The sequence below is a fragment of the Capra hircus genome, chromosome 4 (genome assembly GCF_001704415.2).
Source record: "Capra hircus breed San Clemente chromosome 4, ASM170441v1, whole genome shotgun sequence".
NCBI lineage: Eukaryota > Metazoa > Chordata > Mammalia > Artiodactyla > Bovidae > Capra > Capra hircus.
In genome coordinates, this window is record NC_030811.1 from 25,963,211 (window position 1) to 25,991,040 (window position 27,830).

Below are 27,830 nucleotides of genomic sequence, written 5' to 3' on the forward strand. Positions count from 1 at the left end.
CGCCTGGGGAGTGGGACCTTCTTAATGTTCCTACCCTCCTTCCCCACACCTCCCATGATAGCCAAGCTCTGCCTTGTGTCTGGCGGGGTTTGAGCAGGAGAGAGGCATGTGTTTCTCTCCCAGTGGGTGTATACCTCTGTTTTATGTTGGTGTAGGTTCTTGGACCTGAGGTTTCCATGATTTCTCCCACCCTCCCTGCACTGCCCCAGGAACAAACAGCTTCTGCTTCTATACTTCCTCCTGAAGCAACAGATGGCCGCTCAGCTCCTGTGAATGAGAAATGATTTCCTGCCATCCCCCATCTGCAGATGGTCTTTGCTTCAACCCCTCTCCTGATGACTCTGGGGGCAGGAGGGTCTACTGCCTCTCCTCTTGTGGCTTAAAGCTTTTTTGCTTTAATAAAGAAGGGTCAGATGATACAGACCCTGGTGGTGGTTTGTGCCTTTTCCCAGCAGCAGCCAGTTACCTCTACAAACCTATATCCCCAAGAGGGCTCCCTCAGATCTCCCGTCCTGCCCCCAGTCTTCCTTAGGAGCACCTATTAACCACCTACGGAGAAGATTTTGCAACTGAACAGAAACTCTCCTTGTGTCTGGGACTCTGTGCTAGTCAGGGTTCTCCAGAGAAACAAAATCAGTATAAATACATACAGATACAAATGTATATTTATATATTTAAATATAAATAAGATTTATTTTCTCTCTCTCAGATATACATGGAGGCTGTCACAATTATGGAGGCTGGCAAGTCCAAAATCTGTTGGGCAGGCTGGCAGGCAAAAGCCCCGGAGGAGTGCTGACTCTATACCTCAAATCTAAAGGCCATCTGCTGACAAAATTCCCATTTCCTTCAGGGACCTCAGTCTTTTAAGATCTTCAACTGATTGGTTATGGCCCACCCACATATCAAGGGCAATATGCTTTATTCAAAGCCTATTGATTTAAATTGCTATGTTCTTTAAAAAACAAAACCAAACCTCTTCAGAAACATCCAGAATAGTGTTTGGCCAAATATCTGGGTATCACGCCTAGTCAAATTGATGCATAAAATTAACAAACACAGGCTCCCAGTTATTCTAAACTGATCTGCTAGGCTAAACTCAGCCTTTAGGAATTAGTGAAGATTGTAGCTGATATTTTTTTTACTCACTTCTACGGCCATCACCTTTTCTCCAGTGGTCTGCTAAACACAAAGCAGTCTGTGTGTCCTTCCTCTCCACAGTAGAACTTGTCACTTCTTGAAATTTGGTTATTTGGCTACCTTGTGATCTCAGCTCTCTGAAGGATTTAAGAAAACATGATTGTGTAGATTATTCATTTTTTTCTTATTGTTAAGATGTGAGTGATGTCCTTTGCTGCTTCCTCCATCCTAAATAGAAGCAGGACTTCCACCAATGTTTGTTTTTACCTTGGGTATGATCTTGATTATTTAAAAACCAAGAAGCACAGGAATTATATTTACAGAGTCTAGCACAGGGGTTGTAAATTAGTGGCCTGTAGATTTCAAATGAGAATCCAGGTTTCTAGATTGTTTTGAGAAATGGGACCATATGACACACTTGAGCCACTTTTACTGGACTTTTATTGGGCACAAGCTCTCTAGCTGACCACTGTGCCCAGAGTGACACAGTTAACTCCCAACACTGACTTCTCCTCTATCACCTTGGGGCAGACCATTCTGGGACTCATGTTGGCTGCTGAGTCCACTTGGAACTGGGTCCATGGCAAAGTACTGTTCTATGCAAATCCCAGAAGCAAAACATGACATATGACAACTAAATGTCCTAGGTTCACCAGTGGTAAAGAAGGTCTCGTATCTCTCTGGGAGGAAACGCTATAGTGTAGTATATAGTGTAAGAGACTCATGTGGCTCTCAGAAGTGGCTGCAAAACTGTATATGTGGGAATGCCAATCCGATCAGGTAAGGAACCAGCATGCCAATTTTTTTTGTTTCACCAGTGAGCAGTATAGCCAACGAAATTCTGGGAGGTAGGTATTACTCCCCTGGAAGGACTGCATGGATGCTGGAGGTCTTTGGGCCCAGATAAAGCAATTCAACTGTGTCCTAAGCTGGAGAAGGGCAAGGGTCAGCTCTCCAATCAGCGGTTAATGTGTTCTTTCCTTGGCATATTCCAGCACCAGGTAGAACAACATCAAATTGTTACCAGAACTGTAGAGACCTCATCCCGGAGGAGGGGGGTGGGTGTGGGGGCAGCCTATGGATAGGTGGTTCACTGCCTCAGGGGCAGTTTCATTTCTGGGGGCTCAGGGAAGGAACCCAGGACTGGACTGGATTGGACAGAATTAGTTCCTTAACATCTGAAAGTGCACATCATTTAGGAAATGGAGGGAAATGAAGCCAAGGAAGGGAGGCAAGGCCCAGATCCCAGAAACATTGTCATGAGACAAGTCTGAGGGGAGGATGCTGGGCTCTGAGCAGGAAACTGGGCTGAGAGCTAGAGATGGAGAGCAAGTTGGCATGAGACTGGAGGAGAGGATGGATTTGGCATAAAGGGGTCCAGAAGGTTTTAGCTCAGAGAGGGCCAGTCTACCTGATACCCAAACATCCATCTAGTTGTTAGGGAAAGGAGGCTGGGTAGAGGGGACTGACCAAGCACAGGAGTACCTCCTAAGATATTAAATAGCCCTAAACCAGCAACACTTACCTACCTGGGGCTCACATCGACTCTGTAGAGACCAGAAGCTTTCTGGAACATATACAGGGTTAAAAAGAAGACATCCAACAAATGGAAGTTCACAAGAGCACTTCTAACTTCATGAAAAATAAGTTAATCAGTGAAAGTAGGAACTTTTAAAGAAAAGAATCAGAACTTCTTCTCTTACAAACAAAGCTTGAACCTCTTAGCAATCATGACTCTGATTGCAAGGATCTTACTCAAGTGCGTAGAGAGTCTTTTACTGCCAAGAACGGGAGAGATGTAGCTCTTCAGAGAGCAGAATTGCGTAGAATTCAGTTTAGCTCTAAATTGGCCCAGACAAAGACCAGAGACAATTTTCAGGCCGAAGTCAGAATCAAGTTTTTTGTTTCTTATGGACAGAATGGTTTTTATTAAGATATAAAATTAATTCACAGTCCCTGAAGCAGATTTGCAAAATGCACAAAGTGTAAAGAATAAAATAAATAACTGTATCCCATAATCTAGAGATGGTTTACCTTTTAAATATTTTTGCTCAGATTTTTTTGTGTATGTGAATACCTATGTTTTTCTCCACACAAATCAGGAGTCTATTAACTAAAAAGTTGTTTCCAGCTCTTTCCATTTACTCTATCAGGAACAGTTAGCTCTCCATTGCCTTCATTATTCTCTGAAATGTATTTTTTAATGGCTCCATAATATTACTCATTATGGATATGCCATTATTTAATCATTTTTAAACTAATGATCAATTAGGTTGTTTCAGTTTTTCATCATTTAAAATAAGATTCCAGTAAACATTTGTGGGTGTAATGTTTGTGCAACCCCCTGATTACTTCCTTAGGAAGAATTCTCCCCATATCAAAATTAGAGGGCTTTTTTGATACCCATTCTTGAATTACTTTTCACTTCTTTGTATTTGCACTCACAATGTATGAGCATGCTTGTCTCACAAATCGTTAGCCAACACTTAGCATTTATCATTAAAAAAAGAGAAAACAAAACTTTTTCTATTTGTTAGTCAAAAAACGGGATCTAATTGTTTTATTTTTTCTTTCCCTACTAGTTGGATATTTCTTCACAGTTTATCAAATGCTTTTCTTTTATGAATTACTATGTTGTGTGATTTACCTACTTTCTATATTGCGGATAAGCACCTTGCTTTAATTTTGAAGCAGTTTTGCTATAGCAGGACCCAAAAGAAATCCTAAAGAGAAACTCATGATGTTAAAAACTTTTGATTTATAGCTTTAAGCTTTCCAAAAATTCCACTGAGGCAAAATGGAAGGAAATATTAATAGAAGGCTCTTCTAGTTTCTCAAGGTGTGGCCCTTGGACCCTGTGCATCAGACTCAGGGGTGGGAGTTGGGGAAGACACATTTAAATTACAGATTCCTACATTTCTACCCCAGACACAAAGAGTCAGCATCTCTGACAATTGGACCTGAGTAGCCACATTTCTGTAATATCTCTGATTGCTTTATATGCAGCCCAAATTTGACAACCACAATGACTGCTGAGGCAAAGAAACCTGATATTCCCATTCCCTCTGCAACAAAGGGGAGCCAACCATACAGACAGTCCAAACACTGATAAATGGAAGCTGAGCTTCCAACTTGGACGACCTACTGGGTCTTGTACTTTCTGTTCTTTTGATTTCTTGACATCCGTTGTACTTTAACTTGATTACTGCATTATCACTATTATCTATTCAGTCTCTGAGGTATAAAAATGATAACCATCCTTGAGTCCTTCCTATCTCTTGCACTCCTTACCTCTTCTCCTGTCTTTAAATCTCTTTTCCTCTTTCTCACAACCCCTTAGTTTAGTCCCTTATTATCTCCCTCTCTGCTTTCCTTTCTCCTGTTTATTCTACCCATAATCTCTATCACCACACCACCCCTACTCTGCACCAGGTAAACATCTTTCTAAGTTGTAATGTGTCCAGAAGCCTCTGCTTGCTATGCAAAAGATTCTAAATATCCTCCCACTTCCAATGCAGTCTCTAAGCTCTTCCTTATTTTAGTGGAGGGGAGAAAAACTGGTAATTGCAAAGAGTGGAAGGATTGGAGATAACAAGGAAGTTAAAACTCAGGAGGCATGAACGTGCAAGAAGACAGCCAGTTTAAGATCCTGGAGATCAAGCAGCTCTGAGTGACAATACGACTCAAGAATTGACCGGAAGGGTGGGTTGCTGAGGAGTCTGAAAGGACAAGGGCGTGTCACGCCATGTTGTTGAATGGGTCATCTGCCCAGACCCTGAAACAGCTCAGATGTATGCTATTATTCACAAGCAAAGAGCTAGCCAGTATGAACAGTTCAGGGTAACCTTTCTCCATTCCTGGAAAAACAACTTAAAGCAAAGGACAAAGGGTTATTGTGTTGTTCCCCCCATGTAAAAGGAAATAATAATTTTGATGGATTTGGTGGGACATTTTGGAGCCAAGTCAAACTGTGTGTGTGATTGTTTTGTAAAGGTGCTAGGACTTAATTTTCAGATCTGGAATAAGAACAGGTGGTGGCTGATGGCAGGAGTCACAATGGTTTCCATGACAACGGGACTGGGTCTTAGTCATCCTCCCATCCTCCACAAAACCTTCTGCAGCTTTTCTCATAAGGTGCTTATTAAATATTTGTTAAATGAATGAAGAATCACAGAATGATGTGTGTGCTTTGCAATTAAGGCTGCTGTTCTGTTGCTAGTTAAAAGCTTTTAAAGCAACAATAATGCCTGTATTTCCACGTGATATTTTGCACAATTTGCATATTAACTTAACCTGAAAATAAACTACAGATTCTCATCCCTGTGAACAACCATGTCCCATAACTATCCTCTATTGTGGAAGAAGTATCCAGATCTTTGGCTAAAAGAGCCTTAAAGAGGGGCGACCCTGCGCGGTGTTTGTGCTTCCACCTTAGCTAGAAACACTTGGTTTTTCCACGCTTTCGAGCCCCTCCCCCCTCGAGCTCTCCGCAGCCGCCCACGCGCTGTCTGCAGCTTCCCCTCCCCCCGCGGCCCTCATCCCGCGCGGAGGCTGGAGTCTGCAGGCCCCGCCGAGAGCACAAAGAGCCTCGCCAGCCGGCGTCCCGCGTTGCCCTTGGCAACCATTGAGCAGCGTCTCATTCTCCCTTGACCCTGCAATGAGAGAGTAAACAGGGCATCCATTGGCTGGTAGGGGAAAGCAGGCCAATCGGAGAAGAGGTTGTAGGGAGGCGGCTGAGCGGGGGTTGTGGGGGTAGGAAGCTAGGGTTAGAGGCTACCGGTGAGGCTAGAAAGCCGAGCGTGGTCGGTTGGAGCAAATATGTCTGTCCGGAGGCACATTGGGAATCCTGAGGTGAGGGCCAGGTCCGGATCGGAGAATCGGAGGGGGAGGGCGCACCGGAAAAGGCTCCACATGGGCGGGGAAGAGTAGCCAGCGACTTCCGCCGTCCGGAAGGCGGGAAGCGGCGGTGTGAGGAGGGGTCTAGAGGGGGAGGAGGCGGGGCGGGGCGGGGCGGGGGGGGATGAAATGCCTGACCCTTATCTTGCGGCCACAGGCCACCATCCCGCACAGGCTCATTATGTTTGTCTCCAAAAGAAGCGAAATGCATGAAGACACAATCCCTTCCCTCAGAGGGCTTACAGTCTAAGAATGGCAGCTAAAAAAATAAGTAACATCAGGATGAAGCCCGAAACACTAAAGGAACCAAATCAAAGGAGCCATCATTTCTGATTATGGGGATATAGAAAGAGCAGGAATAAGCAGACGAAGCCAATTGGAAAGGATGCAAAATATGACATAAATTTTACCCCCTCCTCAATTAAGACCTTTTACTTACTTGGCAGTTTCACAACCAGTTGCCCTCTGCATATGGGGTCATTTCACCGCAACAAATGTTTACTGGATTCCTACTGTGCAGGGGGTGCTAGAAATGCAAAGAGAATCAGACAAGGCCTGTTTATTAAGTCTAGTGAGGAAGACATAAACAATTTGAATTCAATGTGGTTGGAGAATAAGATGTTAGGAGAGCAGAGAAGAAAGCTAGGGCTCACCTGAGGGAATGAGAGAAGGGGTCTGGAGATGCTCTGAAGTCTCAAATTACTAGGCAAGTGAAGAAACATCCCAGGCAGACAGGACAGCCGGAGCTAGAGAGGACAGCTGGAGCCAAGTTAAGGAGATGTGAAACACGCAGGTAGACAGCGCCTCGTAGAGAGGCGGGGCCTCTGTGCCTTGCCAGTGTAATAAACTGGAGTTGCTGCTTATTTCATCTCATGATGGATGTCTATGAGCTTTGTTGAGAAAGCTGTACCTTTGTTGAGAAAGGTTGGATTTCGGCTCTGCAGGGGAGTGCCATGATCCATTGTAATGTCTACCATGGATGTAGGGGAGGTAGGTGTGAAGAGTAACACTTTGACCAAGGCCTTTTGACTGCTGGTCAGAATTTGAGAAGCTTTGGGGTTTTAAGCAGCCCAGTGCCATGATCAGTTGCGCATTTTAGGTGATGGTTGTAACCACATTGCAGACAGTGGATTTGAGGGGGCCAGGACTGGGGCTAGGGAGATTGGGGTTAGGTGGTTATTATGATACAGACCTCCAGTAAGGCTGTGGAACTAGGGTCAGAAAGAAATACTTAGGGGATAAAATAATCATGATTTAATGATTAACTTGAGAAATGAGAGTGTGATGGTTGACTTTGAGCTTGGGCTACTTACTGGTGCTGATGCCATAATGAGATCAGAAATATGGGAGAAAGAGGATGAATAGTCTTAGGAGTGTAGGGGTAGAGGAGCAGGGATGCCCTTTATGGTTGCATATTTGTGCCCTGGATAAAGCTGTTCAGCTTACTCTCTTGTTTTCATGGAGCACAACTGCATAAGAAATAAATATTTTAAATTTATGTCTACAACATTAGGCATATCTAAAAATTTTATTTTACCTTCATGTTTATATGCCTGAGAGCTTAGTTAGGTATGGAATTCTTGGTTAGAAATGATCAATCTATTGGAAACATTGCATTGTGGTCTAATAGCACTCACTTTTTGTTGTGGAGACGTTCAAAACCATTCTGTTCCTTTGTATGCCACTTGAGTGTTCCTTTCTGGGAGCTCATAGAATCTTCTCTTTGTCACCAGTGTTATGATGTTTCACAAAGATATTTCTTGATAGATGTTTGTTCTCACTTTTTTGGGGGAGAGGCACTAGAAACTATTCTGTAAACATTTAAAAAAATTGTTATTGACTCACATCCCCCATTTTTCTCCATCCTCTCTTTCTTGAATTCATTCTTATGTTGCTTCTATATGACTGGTTCCCTAATTTCTTTTAATTTTATCTCCTATTTCTACATCTTTGTTTTTTTTTGTTCTCTTTGGAAGATGTAACTTTATCCTCCAGTCTTTCTGTTGAGTTTTTTATTTCTGCCATCATGTTGTTAATTCTTAAAGAACTCTGATTTGGGCTCTAATTTCCTTTTAAAAAAACTTTTATTTTAAAATAAATTCACAGGAAGTTTCCAAAATAGTACAAAGTGACCCCATGTACCCTTTACCCAGTTTCCCTCAATGATTATATTTTATGTAAATATAGTACAATATGAAAAGCAGAAATTTGACATTTGTACAACATGTGTGTAGTTTGGAGCTATCTTATCACATGTGTAGATTTAATATAATCAAGATTTGCATGAGTGTTGATTTACAATCAAGATAGAGAACTATTCCATGCCACAAATCTCTCCCTCAAGCTACTCGTTGCTAGTCATACCCACTTTCCTCCTCACCATCCTAACCCCTGGCAGCCATTAATGTGGCCTCTTATTTCTGTAATTTTGAAAATGTTACATAAATGGAAATCGTATAGTTTGTGACCTTTTAAGACTGGCTTTTTTCACTCAAAATAGTATTATTAAGACACATTCACGTTGTTGCCTGTAGCAATAGTTCATTCGTTTTTATTGCTGATTAGTATTCTGTGGTATGGATGTAAAGCAGTTTGTTTAACCATTAAACTATTGTAGGATATTTTGGTTGCTTTCTGTTTGGGCAACAGAGATACGATCTTTGGGGTACAGTTCTTTGTGTGGATGTTAATTTTCATTTCTCTGGGATAGATGCTCAAGAATGCAGTTGCTGGGTGGTATGGTAAGCTTATATTTAGGTGTGTTTCTTTTTAAAGTATGTGGCTGTGCAAGGTCTTCATTGCAGCATGTGGAATGCAGGATCTTTTAGTTTCGGCATTCAAACTCCTAGTATGCGGAAACTAGTTCCCTGACCAAGGATCAAACCCTGCATTGTGAGCACGGAATCTTAGCCACTGAAGCATCGGAAGTTCCCGTATAGTAAGTTTTTTAAGAAACTGCCAAACCAGTTTTCCAGAGTGGGTGTAGCATTTTGCATTCCCAGCCCTAGTGTATGAGAAATCCAGTGTTTTTACATTCTTGGCAACATTGAATATTACAAGCATTTTTTATTTTAGTTGTTTTAATAGGTGTGTAGTGATACCTCCTCATGGTCTTAATTTGCATTTTCCTAACTGATACTGGGGCTTCCCAGATGGCTGAGTGGTAAAGAAGTCACCTGCCAATGCAGGAGATGCAGGTTTAATCCCTGGGTGGGGAAGATACCCTGAAGTAGGAATTGGCAACCCTCTCCAGTATTCTTGCTTGGGAAATCCCATGGACAGAGGAGCCCGGCAGGCTATAGTCCATAGGGTCGGAAAAAGTTGGACACAAGTTAGCATCTAAACAACAACAGTATCTTCACAGAGTTCTGCAGTCATCACCGAAACCAATTTCAGAGCATTTTCATCACCCCCCAAAGAAATTCTGTAACCTCTAGCTATCACTCCTTAATCCTCTCCTGTCTGTTTCTGTCTCTGTGGATTTGCCTGTTCTCTACATTTCATGTAAATTGAATTATGCAAAATGTCTTATGTGACTGGCATCTTTCATAATGTTTTAAAAGTTCATGAATGTTGTATTATGCTTTGATATTTCATTCCTTTTTATTACTGAGTAATATTCCTTTGCATGGATCTGCCACATTTTTTTCATGCATTCTTTTATTGATGGACATTTTCGTTGTTTCCATTTTTATTGCATTTAGCAGATACTGCATTTTCAGAAATTGAAGGTTTGTGAAATTCTGTATCAAGCAAGTCTTTTGGCATCATTTTCCCAACAGCATTTGCTCACTTCATGTCTCTGTGTCACATTTTGGTAATTATCACAATTATTTCAAACTGTTTATTAATGTTTGTTATGATGATCTGTGATCTTTGAGTTACTACTACAACTTGCTTAAAGCTCAGATGATAGTTAGCATATTTCAGCAAAAAAGTATTTTTTAATTAAGATATATACATTTTTAAAGACATAATTCTTTTGTACACTTAATGTTGTTCAGTTGTGTCCAACTCTTTGCAACCCCATGGACTGTAGCCCTCCAGGCTCCTCTGTCCATGTAATTCTACAGGCAAGATTGCTAGAGTGGGTAGCCATTCTCTTTTCCAGGAGATCTTCCCAACCCAGGGATTGAACCCGGTTTTCCTCCACTGCAGACAGTTTCTTTACCATCTGAGCCACCAGGGAAGCCTGAGAGTAGAAGCCTAGTTGAGTTGCTGGAGACATTAAAGTTAGGGGCTAAATTTCAACATGAGTATGCACCAGTCACTTAATATCCCTATTTTCAGTAATGATAGCTTTTCCGTGTGTCTGGAAACTATCCCGCCCCAAGTCCAGAAACCCTTTTCAAGAAATAACTCTATGGATAGCTGCTGTGGTGGGGGAAGGGCAGTCACCCAGTGACACAGAGGGAGAAGGTTTTGTTGATCCAGTAGCTTCTCATTCAGATTTCAACCAGTTTTGCTTATTTCAGCCCTTTTGCTTCTGGAGGTGCCTGGAGCTGTCAATTCCTGGGCCTTTCAAGAATTTTTCTTGGCTTTCCCTTCAATTTTCTTGAGTATATCAAGTAATTTTCACTTGCTGATGGGCTTCCTAGACTTCTGAAAATACATGTTATCGATTCTCCTATACTCGCTCTCTCTTTGGGGGGCTTTATGTCCTTAAAATAGTATCCTTTTAATGAGGTTTTTACTGAGGTTTTGGAAGGAAGTGCTTTTGTTCAATATGCTATCTTCACCCAGTAGGTCACGATCTGTAATTATTTTATTTGCTTGTCTATTTCTGGCACATCTACAAGAAAAGATAGGGATCTTGTCTGTACTGTGCCACTGCCTGGCACACAATTGTTCTTTAAATATTTGTTAAATGAGTAAATGAATATATCTCAGCTAGGAGAAGAAGTCAAGGCTACTGCTGCTGCTGCTGCTGCTGCTGCTAAGTCACTTCAATCGTGTCCGACTCTGTGCAACTCCATTGATGGCAGCCCACTAGGCTCCTCCTTCCCTGGGATTCTCCAGGCAAGAACACTGGAGTGGGTTGCCATTTCCTTCTCCAGTACATGAAAGTGAAGCCGCTCAGTCATGCCTGACTTTTAGCCACCCCATGGACTGCAGCCTACCAGGCTCCTCCATCCATGGGATTTTCCAGGCAAGAGTACTGGAGTGGGTTGCCATTTCCTTCTCTGAGAAGTCAAGGCTAGTGGTCACTATTTGGGAATTAGAAGCATGTAAATAGAATTAAGGCTAAATGGCCCACAGAGAACTTATAGATTAAGAAGCTGGAATCCTAGGGAAGACAGTGTTTAAATGGCTAAGAGGGGTCCATGAGTCATTGGAGAATCAGGAGAGAGAGCTATTATTGAAGTCAAGTGAAAACTGAAGAAGGTAGGACTATATAACACTGTGCAGAAAGGTCATGGCAGTTAGAGACTGAGAAGTAACTGTTATATTTAGCAGTTAGGGGATCTCTGAGATTGGCTGGCTCCTCCAGGAACCATAGTAGAATGATGCAGACAGTGGCCACGTTGCAACAGATGGAAGAGTAAGATGCAGTTGCTTAGTGTAGTGGTTCCCCCCACCCCTGCCACCCGCAAGTAACAAAGCTAGAGGGACTTCCCTGGCAGGCCAGTGGTTAAGATTTTGCACTTCAACTGAAAGGTTCATTCCTGCGTTCTGCACAGGTTCAATCCCTGGCCAGGGAATTAAGATCCCACATGCTGCATGGCACAGCCAAAATAAATAAATAAAACAAGGAGGTTAGCTAGAAAGTAAAAAGGGTGAGATGGCGTTCCAATTATATGTTGGATTGTCATGAGTTTTCTCAATATTTAGTGGCTTAGAACAACAACAACCTTCAGTTGAAGGTAGGATCATGACCTACTGGGTGAAGACAGCATAGTGAACAAATGTACTTCCTTCCAAAACCTCAGTAAAAGCCTCATTAAAAGGGTACTATTTTAAGGACATAAAGCCCCCAGAAGAGAGGGAGTGTGTAGGAGATGTGATAAATTGACATTATTATTGGTCAAGTTCTAGAGGTTGACCAGGCTCAACTTGGTACTTGGGCTCTCTCTAATGTGGTTTTGCAGACAGATAGAAACTGAGTCTAAAGTTATCTTGAAGGCTTTTTTCACATCAGATTGCTGATGTAGACCTCAGCTGGTGCTGTCAGCCATGCCACCTACAAATGACCTTTTCCATGTGACTTGGCCTTCCCTGTAGTGTGAGCTGGGTCCCAAGAACAAGTGTCTCAAAAGAACCAGGTTGAAGCTATATTGTCTTTTGTGATCCTGCCTCAGAAGTCCTGTGGTATCACCTCCATTAGTCACATGCCCATTCAGATTCAAGGGGAAAGAGCATAGACCCCCACCCCTCACTGGGAGGAGTGTCAACATCACAGTGTAAGTGGGTTGGGAAATCCTGTTGTGGCCATCTTGAAAAATACAGTCTGCCACATGTGGTGGCTGCTGGCAGAGTAAGGGCTGCTGTACATGCAACGTGGGTCAAGGCTGGTGTTTAAGATCAGCAGAATTGGACCAGATTAAAACTCCCATTAAAAAAAAAATCTTTTAAAATTGATACCTAGTACCTTCATTTTATTGACTTTCTCTTTATGTAAATAAGATAAGTAGAGAAATTCTGAACAAAATATGTAATGGAATGTTGTTTTAGTCCTTAATTGTAAATCATACATTGTCATTTTAATGTGAACAACCTTGTGAATTTCATTTGAAAAGAAGTGGGAAGTCAGAAGAGCTTATTTGTTTTTGAGTGACCTGTGATTCAGACAATCTCCCTCTTTTTGGGGGGATTTTCCTGCAGAAAAACCCCACTGTTGACATCTCATTCTTCTCCAACATCCATGTATTCCCAAATACATGGTCTTACCTTGCATGTAATAGTGATCTGCCAAAATACTCCTTTGACTGTGTGGCTCATATATCAGTGTTTCTGGTATCTTCCATCATCTTCAGGGCTAGTCCAGACCCTCAGACCTTGCTATTATAAATTCAGAGGTTTCCACCTGGTACTTCTGTATCCATGTCCAACCTTACAGCATAGGATTCTATATCCCTGTGACTCTTAACCATTTGGTGATAGACCCCTTTGAAAATCTGGTGAAAATCAAGGACCCTTCTCCTAGAAAAATGTACATACACTCAAAGTTTTTGCATACAGATTCATGGGACTCATGGACCTCCTAAGTTCCATCCATGGACCCCATATTCAGAACCGCTGCCTGAATGAGGCTGTGCAGTCGAGTAAGAGTTCAAGTTCTAGAGCCAGATTGTCCAGTTTAATTCCAGGTTCTATCACTCTTACCAGCTAACCTCAGAAAGTCACTCCACCTCTTTATTCCCATTTCCTAATATGTAGAATAAGGCTAACACTAGTATCCATTTTATTGGTGGTTGTGAGGATTAAAGGAGATAATGCAGAGAAATGCTTAGCTGAGTGCCTGACAACACAGTTAAGTGCTCAGTAAATGTTAGCAGCGATTACCTTTATTGTTGTTGGGTCTTCTCCAGCAAATAGAACCGTTTGCTGTTCTTTCAACATGCTTTTGGGGCTTCCCAGGTGGTGCTAGTGGTAAAGAACCCACCTGCCAGTGCAGGAGACATAAGAGACTCGGGTTCGATCCCTGTGTCAGGAAGATCCCCTGGAGGAGGGCATTGCAACCCACTCCAGTATTCTTGCCTGGAGAATCCCACAGACAGAGGTGCCTGGTGTGCTGCAGTCCATAGGGTTGCGAAGAATCAGACACGACTAAAGTGACTTAGCACTCATGCAAACATGCTTTTAAAAGTGTCCTTGCTATTATAATTTCTTCCACTTAGAATACTTTTTCCATCCCTTTTCCCCATCTTGTTATCCACAGAACTTCAGCCCTTGAAACCCAGCTCCAGGGCCATTTCTTCCATGCAGTCTCCCGTATGACCCCCAGTGTGAGAGCTCTCTCTGTTCCAGGTTCCTCCAGCCCTTGATGTCAGTGCTGCCCACAGGGCACTAGCACTCACACTGCGTGTGGCTCAGGTCTCAGGACCATCTCCATGCATCTGGCAGTACTTGTTACTCTCACGCTGGTGCAAGGCCCTGTACCAGGTACCAAGGTAGAGCCTCTGTCCCCAGTGCAGGCAGTGAGGGGTGTAAATGGTACACAGTGCTAGGACAGTCTAGGCAGGGAAGAGATTGCTATCTGGCTGCTCTCCCCAGAGGAGGAATCTTCCTGGAAGATGTGCTTGTGCTGGGTCTTGAAAGCTGACTAGAAGTTAAAGAGCACAGTAGGCAGGTAGATGGGGAGGGTATTTTCTTTCAACCCTCCCTAAAGATGTAAGCCCTCAAAGGGCCTCTGACACTTTGGGTTGCTTTCAAAGAGCCTGTACTAATACCACAAACATGAACTTTCTCAACTTTCTCCCTCCTCCCTCCCGTTGAACCTTCATCATGACCACCTATCTTATTTCATTATTTATTGGCTGCACCACACAGCCTGTGGGATCCTTTTTCCCCCAACCTGGGAGCAAACCCACCCCCCTGCATTGAAAGCATGGAGTCTCAACCACTGGACCACCAGGCAAGTCCCCTTATTTCATTATCTTAAACATATTTCCAAAGCTGCTCGTTCTGCCTGGGCTCTGGGCCTCATCTTCTCCTACTCCCTCGTTTTCATAACTGCTCGCCTCATTTTCAGCCTTTTATTCAGCCCATTTGCTTATAAACATCCTCGAACCTCTCCTTTCTTCAAACAACAAAAACTACTCTTTAGCAACTCTGAAGGAAAAACAAAAAGGACCCAGCTGGCTACTATCCTCCCTTCTCATACACTTAACTTGCTTTTTGCTTTTCTTGGTGTCAGTTTACTGTAATGGCATCCGCCAGGGTCATCAACCACTGTCGGTTTGTTCAGTCCAAATTCACTTTTCTGTTTTCTCTTTCTTGACCTGCATTCTTGTTCACTTGTTCATATTTGATCTGCTATTCTCTGACTTGACAGCATCAATCACTGTTGACCATTCCCTTCTTCCTGAAACTCTTCTTTAATTCTCATGACCCACTTTCTTGTGGCCTCTTGCAAGTTTCACCCACAGTGCTTTTCTCCACCTGACCATAAATGTTGGAGACTTTTCCCCTCAGCCTGTACATTCTCCAGTGGTGATTCTGTCATTCCCATGGCTTCCCCTGCTGCCTGCGTGCCGACAACCCCCAAATCTTGTTTTTTTCTAGTTCAGAAATCTCTCTTGATCTGCAGACCCCCTAGATAATCCAGCTTACCACTTCCATTTTGGATAACCCACAGATACCTCATTTTCTAAATGCCCCAAACAGAATACATGATGTTTTCCAATATATGCTTCCTCCTTAAGTTCTTTTTTTGGGAATGGTATCACTGTCCTTTGGGCTTGCCAGATGGTGCAGTGGAAAGGAATCTGCTTGCCATTGCAGGAGATGCAAGAGACACAGGTTCAATCCCTGAGTCGGGAAGGTCCTTTCAGTTCAGTTCAATCACTCAGTCATGCCCAGTTCTTTGCGACCCCATGAACCGCAGCATGCCAGGCCTCCCTGTCCATCACCAACTCCCAGAGTCTACCCAAACCCATGTCCATCGAGTCGGTGATGCCATCCAACCATCTCGTCCTCTGTCGGCCCTTCTCACCCTGCCCTCAATCTTTCCCAGCATCAGGGTCTTTTCAAATGAGTCAGCTCTTCGCATCAGGTGGCCAAAGTATTGGAGTTTCAGCTTCAACATCAGTCCTTCCAGTGAACACCCAGGACTGATCTCCTTTAGGGTGGATTGGTTGGGTCACCTTGTAGTCCAAGACAACCCATTCCAATATTCTTGCCTGGAAAATTCCATGGACAAAGGAGCCTGGTGGGCTACCATCCATGGGTCACGAGGAGTCAGACATGACTGAGCAACTGAATGACAACGACAATCACTGCCCTTCCCCTGTTATACCAGTCAGTTTTAAAGATTTTATATCTTAAAGACTTTTTAAAACTGTCTGCCTCTCACCTTTACTGCCACTTTCTTAAGACCACAGATTCTCTGAGCCTGGCCTCTTACCTGATCTTTGTGCCTCCACTCTTGACTGTGATCCTATTAGTTTTCCAGGGTGCTGCCAGAGTGATCTTCCTAAAATGGAAATAGGATCCCATCCCTTCTCCCTAAACCTTCTTCAGTTACTCCCATCATCAACACCAGGGTTCCTCAGTTTAAGCACGATCGACATTTGGAGCCAGCTCATTCTTTCTGGGGGTTGGGAGGCTCCTCCTGTCATTATAGGATATTTAATAGCATCCCTGGCCTCTACTTACTAGATGTTGGTAACTTACCCACCACCCAGTCCATACATTGACAAATATCCCTGTGAGTTGGGGGAGCAAAATGGCCCCTTTTGGTCTACAGGATCCACAGTGATCTACAGAATAAACTCTAGGTTTCTCAGCATGAGTACGAGGCCCTTTGTGCTCTGCTCCTGCCTGCTCCTCTAGCCCCACTTAACCCCAAACTGCCCACATTCCTACAGATCTGACAGTTACCAGGAACCCTGCAGCTCCCACCCACTACTAGTTCAGCTTGACTAACTTCCTCAGCCCTCAGGTTTCAGCTCAGAAGTCACTCCTCAGGAAGTAGTTCCAATCTTAACACACACACCCTGCTTCCCTCTGCTTGTTCATCGTGCGGTGTGACATCTGCTCGCTTGTCTCACGTCCCAGCATCAGTGAGAGCTGGATGGCAAGGACTGTGTTTTGTTACCTCTGTGTCCTCAGCATGATGGCTTACTCCTAGTAGGCACCCAGTAAATGTCGACTGAATGAATGGTCGGTGCTCAATAAGCCTTTGTCGAACGAATGAATAGTCCTCCTTGAAACAGCTGCTTCTCTCAGCTCTTTCACTTTCCACCATTCCATCCTGTTTATGTAATTGAAAAAAAGAAGCTAGTTGGTCAGTAGGTCAAGAAACAGTCACCCTGAAAGCAAGGATTTTAAGGAAAAAAAAGTCTGGCAGTTCCATAAACTGTATTCTGCGTATGCTAGAACACAAGAGTTTTACGTTATGGTTGGTACCAGAAAGTCAGGAACAAGAATTTGGACCAAAATGGGAAAATGGGCAAGAAACACTACATTTTTGTCCTGTCGCATATGGATTTCTCATTAGTCTATGTAAGGGAAAACCGGGGGCGGGAAGGGCTCAGCCGTTGCAGCTGTCCACACTCTCGTTCCCCATCATTCTGCCGCCACCGCACCTGGTCCCCAGAGACACCCTCACTTCTTAGCTATGTTGGCTGAGGTATGGACAAATCCCCCTGGTTCAGCAGAGACTAGCCTGGAATCTTTCAAAAGAAGCTTTGCTAGGAAACTAGTGGGAAAAACAAAAGTAAAAACAGGAAACAGTATATAGAAACTATAAAAATACAGAGTGTGAAGGAGAGAAAGAAAGGGAAAGACAGAAAAAAGAAAACCCCTTAGCCTGAGATAACTAAATTGGAGTTTTAGCTTTCCTTAATTTAACAGGCACATATTTTCCCTGGGGTTTTTTTGTTGTTTATTTTGTTTTGCCACAGTATCGTCTCCCTCTGGGGAACTCATCCTATAGTCCCTCTTTTCAGTCTCTGAATATTTTCCGTCTCTCACTGAAGAATCTTCTCTGTCTTCATCTTAGAATCACTTTTTCTTACCGACAGTGGGGTTACTGATCAGATGGAGCTTACCAACCTGTCTCAGGATAAAGAAGCTCAGGGGTTCCACCTCTGAGTACCCATGCCAAGTGTCCATGACAAAGGCTTTATTTGCCTGGGGTGAAATGAAAAACACAGAAATATCCATGAGTGTTTTAATAACACTATAGAGCTGATCTTTTTATTCTAGGATTTTTTCTTTCTTTTTAATATTAAAATAGCAGATGGAAATTGTGAGGTTTTACTTTTTGTTTATGTCCTTGTCAAAATTAAATGTCGATAATTTTCTGTAGGTATCCCAATTTTAAAAACTTCTTTCTGGTTTCCATAATCAAAAACTCTGACTAATAGATATTCTGTAAGACATATATATATACCCTATTTTTTTTATGCTTTGTGAGTCATTTGAAAAAATATTTTAATATGTAGATTTATTTTTCAGTCCTCTCAACAGGGCATGCTGTAATTTAACTGTGTTTTCAAGGGCAAATGATACAGGTTTTAAAATCTAATGTTCTCTTCTAAGAAACTAAATAGTTGCTATAATATAATCCTCACAATAAAGGACAAAAACTGTATGGATGTAACAGAAGCAGAATATATTAATAAAAGGTGGCATGAATACACAGAAGAACTATACAAAAAAGATCTTAATGATCTAGATAACCACAACAGTGTGATCACTCACCTAGAGCCAGTCATCTTGGAGTGCAAAGTCAAGTGTGCCTTAGGAGGCATCACTACAAACAAAGCTAGCGGAGGTGATGGAATTCCAACTGAGCTAAAAGATGATGCTGTGAAAGTGCTTCATTCAATATGCCAGCAAATTTGGAAAAGTCAGCAGTGGCCACAGGACTGGAAAAGGTCAGTTTTCATTCCAATCTCAAAGAAGGGCAATGCCAAAGAATGTTCAAACTATTGCACAGTTGCACTCATCTCACATGCTAGCAAAGCAATGCTCAAAATTCTCCAAGCTAGGCTTTAATAGTACATGAACCGTGAACTTCCAGATGTTCAAGCTGGATTTAGAAAAGGCAGAGGAACCATAGATCAAATTGCCAACATCCATTGGATCACTGAAAAAACAAGAGAATACCAGAAAAACATCTACTTCTGCTTCATTGACTATGTTAAAGCCACTGACTATGTGGATCACAACAAACTGGAAAATTCTGAAAGAGATGGGAATACCAGACCACCTGACCTGCCTCCTGTGAAACCTATATGCAGGTCAAGAAGCAACAGTTAGAACTGGATATGGAACAACATACTGGTTCCAAACTGGGAAAAGAGTACATCAAGGCTATATATTGTCACCCTGCTCATTTAATTTATATGCAGAGTACATTATGAGAAACATCAGGCTGGATGAAGCACAAGCTGGAATCAAGATTGCTGGGAGAAATATCAGCAACCTCACATATGGAGATGACACCACCCATATGGCAGAAGGTGAAGAGGAACTAAAGAGCCTCTTGATGAAAGTAAAAGAGGAGAATGAAAAAGCTGGCTTAAAAGTCAGCATTCAAAAAATGAAGACCATGGCATCCAGTCTCATCCCTTCATGGCAAACAGATGGGGAAACAGTGGCAGACTTTATTTTCTTGGGCTTCAAAATCAGTGCAGATGGTGATTGCAGCCATGAAATTAAAAGATACTTCCTCCTTGGAAGAAAAGCTATGACCAACCTAGACAGTGTATTAAAAGCAGAGACATTACTTTGCCAACAAAGGTTCATCCAGTCAAAGCTATGGTTTTTCCAGTAGTCATGTATGGATTTGAAATTTGGACCATAAAGAAGGCCAAGCACTGAAGAATTGCTATTTTTGAACTGTGGTGTTGTAGAAGACTCTTGAGAGTCCCTTGGACTGCAAGGAGTTCAACCAGTCAAACCTAAAGGAAATCAGTCCTGAATATTCATTGAAAGGACTGATGCTGGAGCTGAAGCACCAATACTTTGGCCACCTGATTCAAAGAGCCGACTCATTAGAAAAGACCCTGATGCTGGGGAAGATTGAAGGTAGGGGGAGAAGGGAATCATAAGAGGATGAGATAGTTGGATGGCATCACCAACTCGATGGACACGAGTTTGAGCAAGCTCCAGGAGATGGTGAAGGATAGGGAAGCCTGGTGTGCTGCAGTCCATGGGGTCAGAAAAAATCAGACACAACTGAGTGACTGAACAGCAAACCACAAAATGCTCATTCTAGATATTTATTTACTGGTTGAATATCAGTAAATGTGTCCTCCATGTGCGAGGTCCTGGGTGAAAACAAATTCGAGAAAGTTATCATTCCTACTCTCAAGGAAATCCTAGACTAGAAAAGAAGGTCAAGGTATAAACAATAGTGCAGGGTTCAATCCTCTAGGAGACAGAGAGAAAGTAGCTAATTTCACCCTGGACACCTTTATAGAGGAAGTGAAGTTTTACACATGGACAGTTGACAATTTGCTAAGACTGGAAACCTGAGTGAACCTGGTACATTCGGAGAACATTTGGGCAACTTCAACCCAGGAACATGTGGGAGAGAACAGAAAATGAAGCTGGAGAGATATTACCCAGTTCTAATCTCAGATTCCACTGCTACCTGTCACTGAACATCTGCTTGTCATACTTGTAGGCTAGAAAAAAAGCCTGAGCAAGAAAGTTGTATTTTGTAATGTCTTTATTCATTAGCCTTCCCTCTCTTAATGGCTTTTGAAAATGCCACTGAAATTTAATATGGGTAAATGCCTTGTACTTGGATTCAGATTTACTACCAAAGCACAGGACAGGGGAGACCTGACAGCTTTTTACTGACCATAAACTTTCCCTGAGCCCGTGATACACCCCAGCTGCCGTGAGAGCAGATGCCATCACGGTGACATCTGTGAAGCTTCAACTCAAGGGGAGTTGCAGGAAAGACCTGCCAAACCGGGTCCTGACCTGGCAACATCTGGGCAGTGTGCTCAGGTCTGCGTGCCGTTTTTTAGGGGTTGCATAGATAAAATCTAGAGGGCATCCAGAGAAGACAGCCTTCAAATCATCATGTAAAGGAGAAAATTAAAAAGAAAAGAGCTGCATTTAGTTATTTTAATGGCTTGCTTGAGGCAGGATGGAATGGTTCATTCTAGGTTGTATCAGTGGACTGGGTGGAAATTAGATCAATTTTGGCTCAATGTCGGAAATCATTTTCAAGAGCTTTTTTCCTAATTGCATAGTGCTATGAGATTATTTTGACAAAATATGGAAATGTTTTGACAGAACATGATAACCATCTTCACCTGTGGAGAAGCTGTAGTGAGGAGCCCTGTTGGACCTCTAGAGCTCCTTCCATGTTTAAATTCAATTAAATTTTAGAATTTGTTCTAATTGTTAAAGTATATTGTCCCTTTCCCAACATTAACCCAATTATTTGTGAATTTTCTTATTTTTTAGTATCTGACCAGAAGGATACCACAAAACCCAAGGTATCAGCATGTCAAGTCAAGACTAGACACTGGTGAGTAAAGATTAGCAAATTACAACTTTAAAAAAATCTTAATAGCTGATTATTGACAAAAAGCAGTATGTCATGCCTGATACAAATCATAGCTAAAAGTTTCTCACTGTCTTGTCTAATGTCTTTCTGAGTTCAGGACTTATGAAAGCTATTTTTCAGATTATCTTTAAAAACTCCATTCACATTATTGAGCTTACTATAAATTGCAAAACTGATTTTAAAAAATTGTTTAATAAGTTACAGGACTGAGGCTAATAAAAATATAAGGACGTCATCTCTATCTTGGAAGACCTTTAAGTATATTAAGCAATTTAAGTATATTGCTTAAAACTGGGAGTAATCGATTATACTTTGTGAATGTTTGTTCAACTCCCTATTTGCAGAGTGTAGCTACACGCAAGGTTCTGGGCTATGGGACATGTAAAGATGAGTGTGAACTGTTGATTATTGCAATCAAAGAGCTTAGATTCAAGTGGAGGCAGACAGACTTGAATGAGTAACTAAAATACCAGACAAAATTAAATTAGTGCTGCAATTCAGGTAAAATGAAATTTAAGAGTGTATTACTGCTTATTTCCATGCTGTTGACATTTTTCAGTGTCAGGATGAAAACCACTCCCCAAGCCCCTGGTGGATTTGCAGTCTTGTGAGATTTTGGTTGTTTGTTTAGTTTTTTTCAACCTCTTAAAGTCTGCTGTGGAAAATCCATCCTATTAAGATGGTTTTGCTAGTTGATTGGAGTGCCACATGCCTTTAGCAATACTGAATATTCTACCACTTAAGACAACTAAGAAAATAAACTGAGATGTTGACTGTTTAAATCTCATTCATTTTCTTTCTCTTTCTCCTAGTCTTCTTCAAAATTATTGTCTTCTGTTATGCATTTTTCCCCATATAAAATGGACTTAAATGTTTTAAATGAGCCTGCTTTGCAGATACTTTCTTGGGACCGTTCTTTCAAACATTTTTGTGCTGTTCAGATATCTGTCCTTGCAAATATCCTGTTTTATGGGAGGAGGTAAAAAATGTTATCTCTGTCTTTGAGGAAGAGGAAATCGTAGTCTAGAGATTACGTGATTTACTTAAAGTTCAATAAAGGAGACAGAACTAGGATTTGTGTGCAGGATAATAGAAGTCAACTTTGGAGACCTGGCCTGAGTTCCTGTGTACTGTGTCTTTGGCCACGCTGTCCCAGTTATTTCCTCCAGCCTCATTTCTTCTACCACCCATGCCCTCAGCTCCTGTATCTCTACCTTTCTCCCCATAATTGCAACTGTGACCCACCCTTCTGGAAAAAGTTATTCTGAGAGGCAAGTACTTTTTATTAAAAATACCGTATTTTCTCTGAGAAGTACAAATAATGGTTTAAAGACTGCTTAATGCTTTCTTTTGGAGCCTTCTTAAAATTAAAATTTATAAGAGCTGAGATGTTTTTCAGCTATATAGATTTATTTATAACATCTTTTTTTTTTCCTCCTGGAAATTGAATTGTGTTTTCTGAATGAAAACCCGTTTCTTTCTCTTCAGTTCTTCAACTCATAACCAAAGTTTGACTCAATTATGATATCTGAAAATAATTCCGTTTTTTGGAAATTGAGATATTTGTATCTTCTTTTTACAGTACAAAGTAATTGCCTATATCCTTTTATATTCTGAGATTTTTTAATCTAGTGTTTTTGTTAATTAAACTTGTTAGTGTCTATACATAGTGTTAGTCACTAAGTTGTATCCAACTCTTTGTGACCCCATGGACAGTAGCCCACCAGGCTCCTCTGTCCATTCTTGCCTGGAATTCTCCAGCAAGAATACTAGAGTGGGTTGCCCTTCCCTTCTCCAGGGGATCTTCCCAACCCAGGGGTCGAACCCAGGTCTCTTGCATTGCAGGTAGATTCTTCACCATCTGGCCTTTTGAGGTCATTGTAGATTCACATGGAATGGTAAGAAATAAAACAGAGATTCCATATACTTTACCTAGTTTCCTATAGTAACATCTTGCAGAACGATACTGCACTACCCCAACCATGATATTGACATTGATAGAGAGTCTGGATGCAGAACTTTTCTTCCATGACCACAAGGATGCTTCATATCCACTTTCCACCTTCACCTGCTCCTTAACCCCTGGCTCCCACCAATCTGTTCTTCACTTCTATAATTTTGTCATTTCACAACTTATATATAGATGGAATCATACAGTATATAACTTTGACTGGATTTTTTTCCTCAGGAAGTTCTCTGGAGATTTAACCATGTTGTTGCATGTATTAGTAGTTCATCCCTTTTTATTCCTGAGTGGTGGCGCAGATGGTAAAGAGCCTCCCTGCAGTGCAGGAGACCCAGGTTCTATCCCTGGGTTGGGAAGATCCCCTGGAGAAGGAAATGGCAACCCACTCCAGTATTCTTGCCTGGAAAATCCCATGGATGGAGGAGCCTGGCAGGTTACAGTCCGTGGGGTCGCAAAGAGTGGACACGACTAAGCGACTTCACTTCTTAGGAATATTCCATAGTATGGATGCACCATGGGCTTCACAGGTGGCAGAGTGGTACAGAATCCGCCTGCCAGTGCAGGCGATGCAGGGGACTCGGGTTCAATCTCCTGGAGGAGGAAATGGCAACCCTCTCCAGTATTCTTGCCTGGGAAGTTCCATGGACAGAGGAGCCTGGTGGGCTACTATCCATGGGATTGCAGAGTCATGAGTTTAATCATTTTCCTAGTAAAGGACATTTGAATTGTTTCCCCTTTTTGATTGTTACAAGTAAATGTGCTATAAACATTTGAATACAGATTTTTGTGTGAAAATAAGCCTTCATTTCTCTGGGATTAGTGCCCAGAAGTGCAGTTACTAGGTTGTTTGGCAGTTGCATTTGTAGCGTTTTAAGAAACTGCCAAACTGTTTTCCAGAGTGACTGGGCCATTTTACACTCCCATGAGCAGTGTGATCCAGTTTCTCCATATCCTTAGCATTTGTTGGTGTTGCCATTTTTAATTTTAGCCATTCTGATAGATGTGTAGTAGCATATCATTGCCCTTGTGTTTTGCATTTCTCTAATGACTTATGTTGAATATCTCTTTGTGTGCTTATTTGCCATCTATATGTCTGTATTTCATCTTCACTGAAATGTTTGTCTTTTTTGCCTGTGTTCTAATTGTATTGCTTGCTTTTTAGTTGTTGAGTTTTGAGTGTTCTTTATATATCCTAGCTACTAGTCCTTTGTTGGATACATGGTTTGCAAATAGTTTCTGCCAGTCTGTAGCCTGTCGTTTTTATCTTCCTACAGGGTCTTTCAAACAGCAAAAGTTTTTAATCTGGGTAAAGTCCAGGATATCAGTATTTCCTTTTATGGATCCTGCTTTTGTTGTCAGGCCTAAGAATGCTTTGCCTAACCTAGATCCCAAAGATTTTCTATCATAATTTTTTCTAAAAGTTATGTATTTTAGGTTTATATGTAAGTTCCTGACACATTTTGAGGTAATTTCTGTATAAGATGTGCAACTTAGATTGAGATTAACTTTTGCTTGCAGATGTCCAATTACTCTACACCATTTGTTTAAAAGGTTGCATTTCCTCCATTGGGTTGTATGTTCACCTTTGTCAAAAACCAGTGGGCATATTTATGTGGATCTATTTCTTGTTTCTGTATTCTGTTCCATTGATTTTTTTTTTAAAAATTAAGTTATTTATTTTACTTTACAATATTATATTGGTTTTGCTATACAATGACTTGAATCCGCCATGGTATACATGTGTTCCCCATCCTGAACCCCCCTCCCACCTCCTTCCCCATCCATCCCATCCCTCTGGGTCATCCCAGTGCACCAGCCTCAAGCACCTGTATCACGCATCGAACCTGGACTGGCGATTCGTTTCACATATGATAATTAACATGTTTCAGTGCCATTCTCCCATATCATCCCACCCTTGCCCTCTCCCACAGAGTCCAAAAGACTTAATACATCTGTGTCTCTTTTGCTGTCTTGCATACAGGGTTATTGTTACATCTTTCTAAATTCCATATATATGCGTTGTATACTGTATTGGTGTTTTTCTTTCTGGCTTACTTCACTCTGTATAATAGGCTCCAGTTTCATCCACCTCACTAGAACTGATTCAAGTGTATTCTTTCTAATGGCTGAGTAATACTCCATTGTGTGTATGTACCACAGCTGTCTTATCCCTTCATCTGCTGATGGACATCTAGGTTGTTTCCATGTCCCATTGATTTGTGTGTCTATCCCTTTGCCAATAACACAGTCTTGATTACCATAGCTGTATATAGTAAATTGGATATTGGTTAGATGGATTATCCCCACTTTATTTTTCTTTACGAAATTACTTTACTACTCTAATTCCTTTGCCTTTTTCCATGTAAACTGTAGAATAATCTTATTTACACTTTAAAAATATTGATATACATTTGATAGGAATTTCATTCAACCTGTCTTATCAATTTGGGGAAAATTGACATGTTCCTATGTTGAGTCTTACATTCCATTAATATGCTATTTCTCTCCATATACTTGACTCTTTGTTTCTTTCATCAGCATTGTACAGTTTTCTGCATATAAATCCTATACATGTTTTGTTGGATTTACAGATAAGTATTTCTCTTTTTCTGAGCAATTTTAAATGGCAATGAGCAATATAATTTTAAAATTATATTTTTAAATTTCCGTGTCCACGTTTTCATTGCTATCATATAGAAATACAGCTTAATTTTGTGTATTTAACTTGTATCCAGAGATGTTGCTAAAAGTACTTATTAGGTAAGGCAGGAGTTTTTGGTAGATTCCTTGGGCTTTTCTATATAGACAATCATATCATCTAAAAAAGGAAAGTTTTATTTCTTCCTTTCCAGTCTACATGTGTTTATTTCCTTTTATTACCTTATTGCACTGAAATGGCAACCCAGTCCAGTGTTCTTGCCTAGAGAATCCCAGGGATGGGGGAGCCTGGTGGGCTGCCGTCTATGGGGTCGCACAGGGTTGGACATGACTGAAGCGACTTAGCCGCACACACACACACACACACACACACACACACACACGTCAGAATTGGCAGAACTATGTTAAATGAGTGATTGGAGCAAACATCCTTATCTTTACCCCAGACTCAGAGGGAAATCATTGTCTTTCATCATTAAGGATAATGTTAGCTGTATCAGGTTGAGTGAGGGAGTTTCCTCCTGTTCCTATTTTTCTAAGAGTTTTAATCCCGAATGACAATTGAATTTTATTGAATACTTTTTTACTACCTCAATTGATATAATCATATGTATTTTTCTTTATCTTGATAATATAGTGGATTACTTTTATTGATTTTTAAATATTGTACTAGTTTTGCATTCATTGAGTAAACCTCACTTAATCATGGTATAATAATTCTTATTATATATTACTGAATTCTATTTATTATTTCATTAAAGATTTTTGTGTCTATATTCATGAGGGACATTGGTTTGTAGTTTTGGCTTGTTTTTTGGATTGTCTTTGTCTGTTTTTAGTATTGTTGTAATACTGGTCTCATAAAATGAGTTGGGAAGTATTCCCTCCTGTTCTGTTCTTCTGGAAGAGATTGTGTATTATTAGTGTCAATTCTTTCTTAAATATTTGGTAGAATTCTCCAATAAAACTGTTATGCCTGGAGACTTTTTTGAGAGTTTTTAAATTTTGAATTTAATGTTTTAATAGGTAAGGGGATATTCAAATTGTTTGTTTCATAGTAGATGAGTTGTGGGTTTGTGTTTTTTGAGGAATTAGTACATTTCATCCAAGGTTTCAAATTTATGTGCATAGAGTTGTTTGTAGCGTTTCCTTGTTATCCTTCTGATATCTGTAATGTCTGAAGTGAAGCCTCTCTTTCATTACTGACATTGGTAATTTGTGTCTTTTTTTTCTTCACTACAGATTTATCCATTTTATTGATCTTTTCAAAGAACCAGCTTTTGGTTTCATCAATTTTCTCTGTGTTTTCTGTTTTAAATTTTATTGTTTTTTCTCTTTATGATTTCTTTTCTTCTGCTTGCTTTGGGTTTATTTTGCTCTTGTTTCTAGATTCTTGAGGTAAGCATTCAGATTACTGATTAAAGATTTTTTCTCTTTTTAATGCATATAGTTAGTAATACAAATTTCTCTCAGCACTGATTAATAGCTGTGTCTCAAAAATTTTTATATGTTGAATTTTCATTTTCATTCACTTCAGTGTATCTTTTTACCTCTCTTAAGACTTCTTTGATCCATGGATTATTTAGAAGTATGTTATTTAGTTACAAGTATTTGGAGATTTTCCCATTATCTTTCTGTTAATGACTTCTAGTTTAATACCACTGTGGTTAGAGAATGTACTCTGTATATATTATTTTTTTTAATGTATTGAAACATATACCAAGGGTATATGTTCCATGTGTACTTGAAAAGAGGCATAGTTTTGCTTAGTGAATTCTTTTTTTCATGATATTGTGAGATATCTTCTTTTATCTTTTCCTTTCTAAGTAGAGAGCTTCCTTTAACCATTCTTTAGGATAGGTCTACTGGTAACAAAGTCTCTTAGTTTTCCTTAATGAGAATGTCTTGATTTCTTTTCTTTCCTAAAGGGTATCTTCTCTTCTATATTTTCCTAAAGGGTATCTTCTC

The 27,830-nt window shown here is 41.0% G+C and overlaps 1 protein-coding gene and 1 long non-coding RNA gene across 5 annotated transcripts in view; one reads left to right on the plus strand and one right to left on the minus strand.

Moving 5' to 3' along the window:
- On the minus strand, positions 3,098-6,798 carry LOC108635833. The gene is made up of 3 exons (XR_001917950.1): positions 6,690-6,798; positions 6,476-6,562; positions 3,098-5,792 (listed from the first exon to the last, which is right to left on the minus strand). It is a non-coding gene; the product is annotated as an uncharacterized LOC108635833 (long non-coding RNA).
- Positions 5,838-27,830, plus strand: part of CEP41 (centrosomal protein 41) — a 48,030-nt gene continuing 26,037 nt past the window's right edge. For 2 of the 4 annotated variants that reach the window (XM_018046923.1, XM_018046922.1), the window contains exons 1-2: positions 5,838-5,991; positions 21,136-21,199. Coding sequence is in view for 2 of the 4 variants with exons in the window: in XM_018046922.1 (XP_017902411.1) it covers positions 5,959-5,991; positions 21,136-21,199 (97 nt within the window). In the remaining 2 variants the exon portion in view is untranslated. Of the gene's footprint in view, positions 5,992-6,881; positions 7,027-21,135; positions 21,200-27,830 lie in introns of those variants that run through there. The other 2 variants (XM_005679478.3, XM_018046924.1) reach the window with 2 other exon arrangements.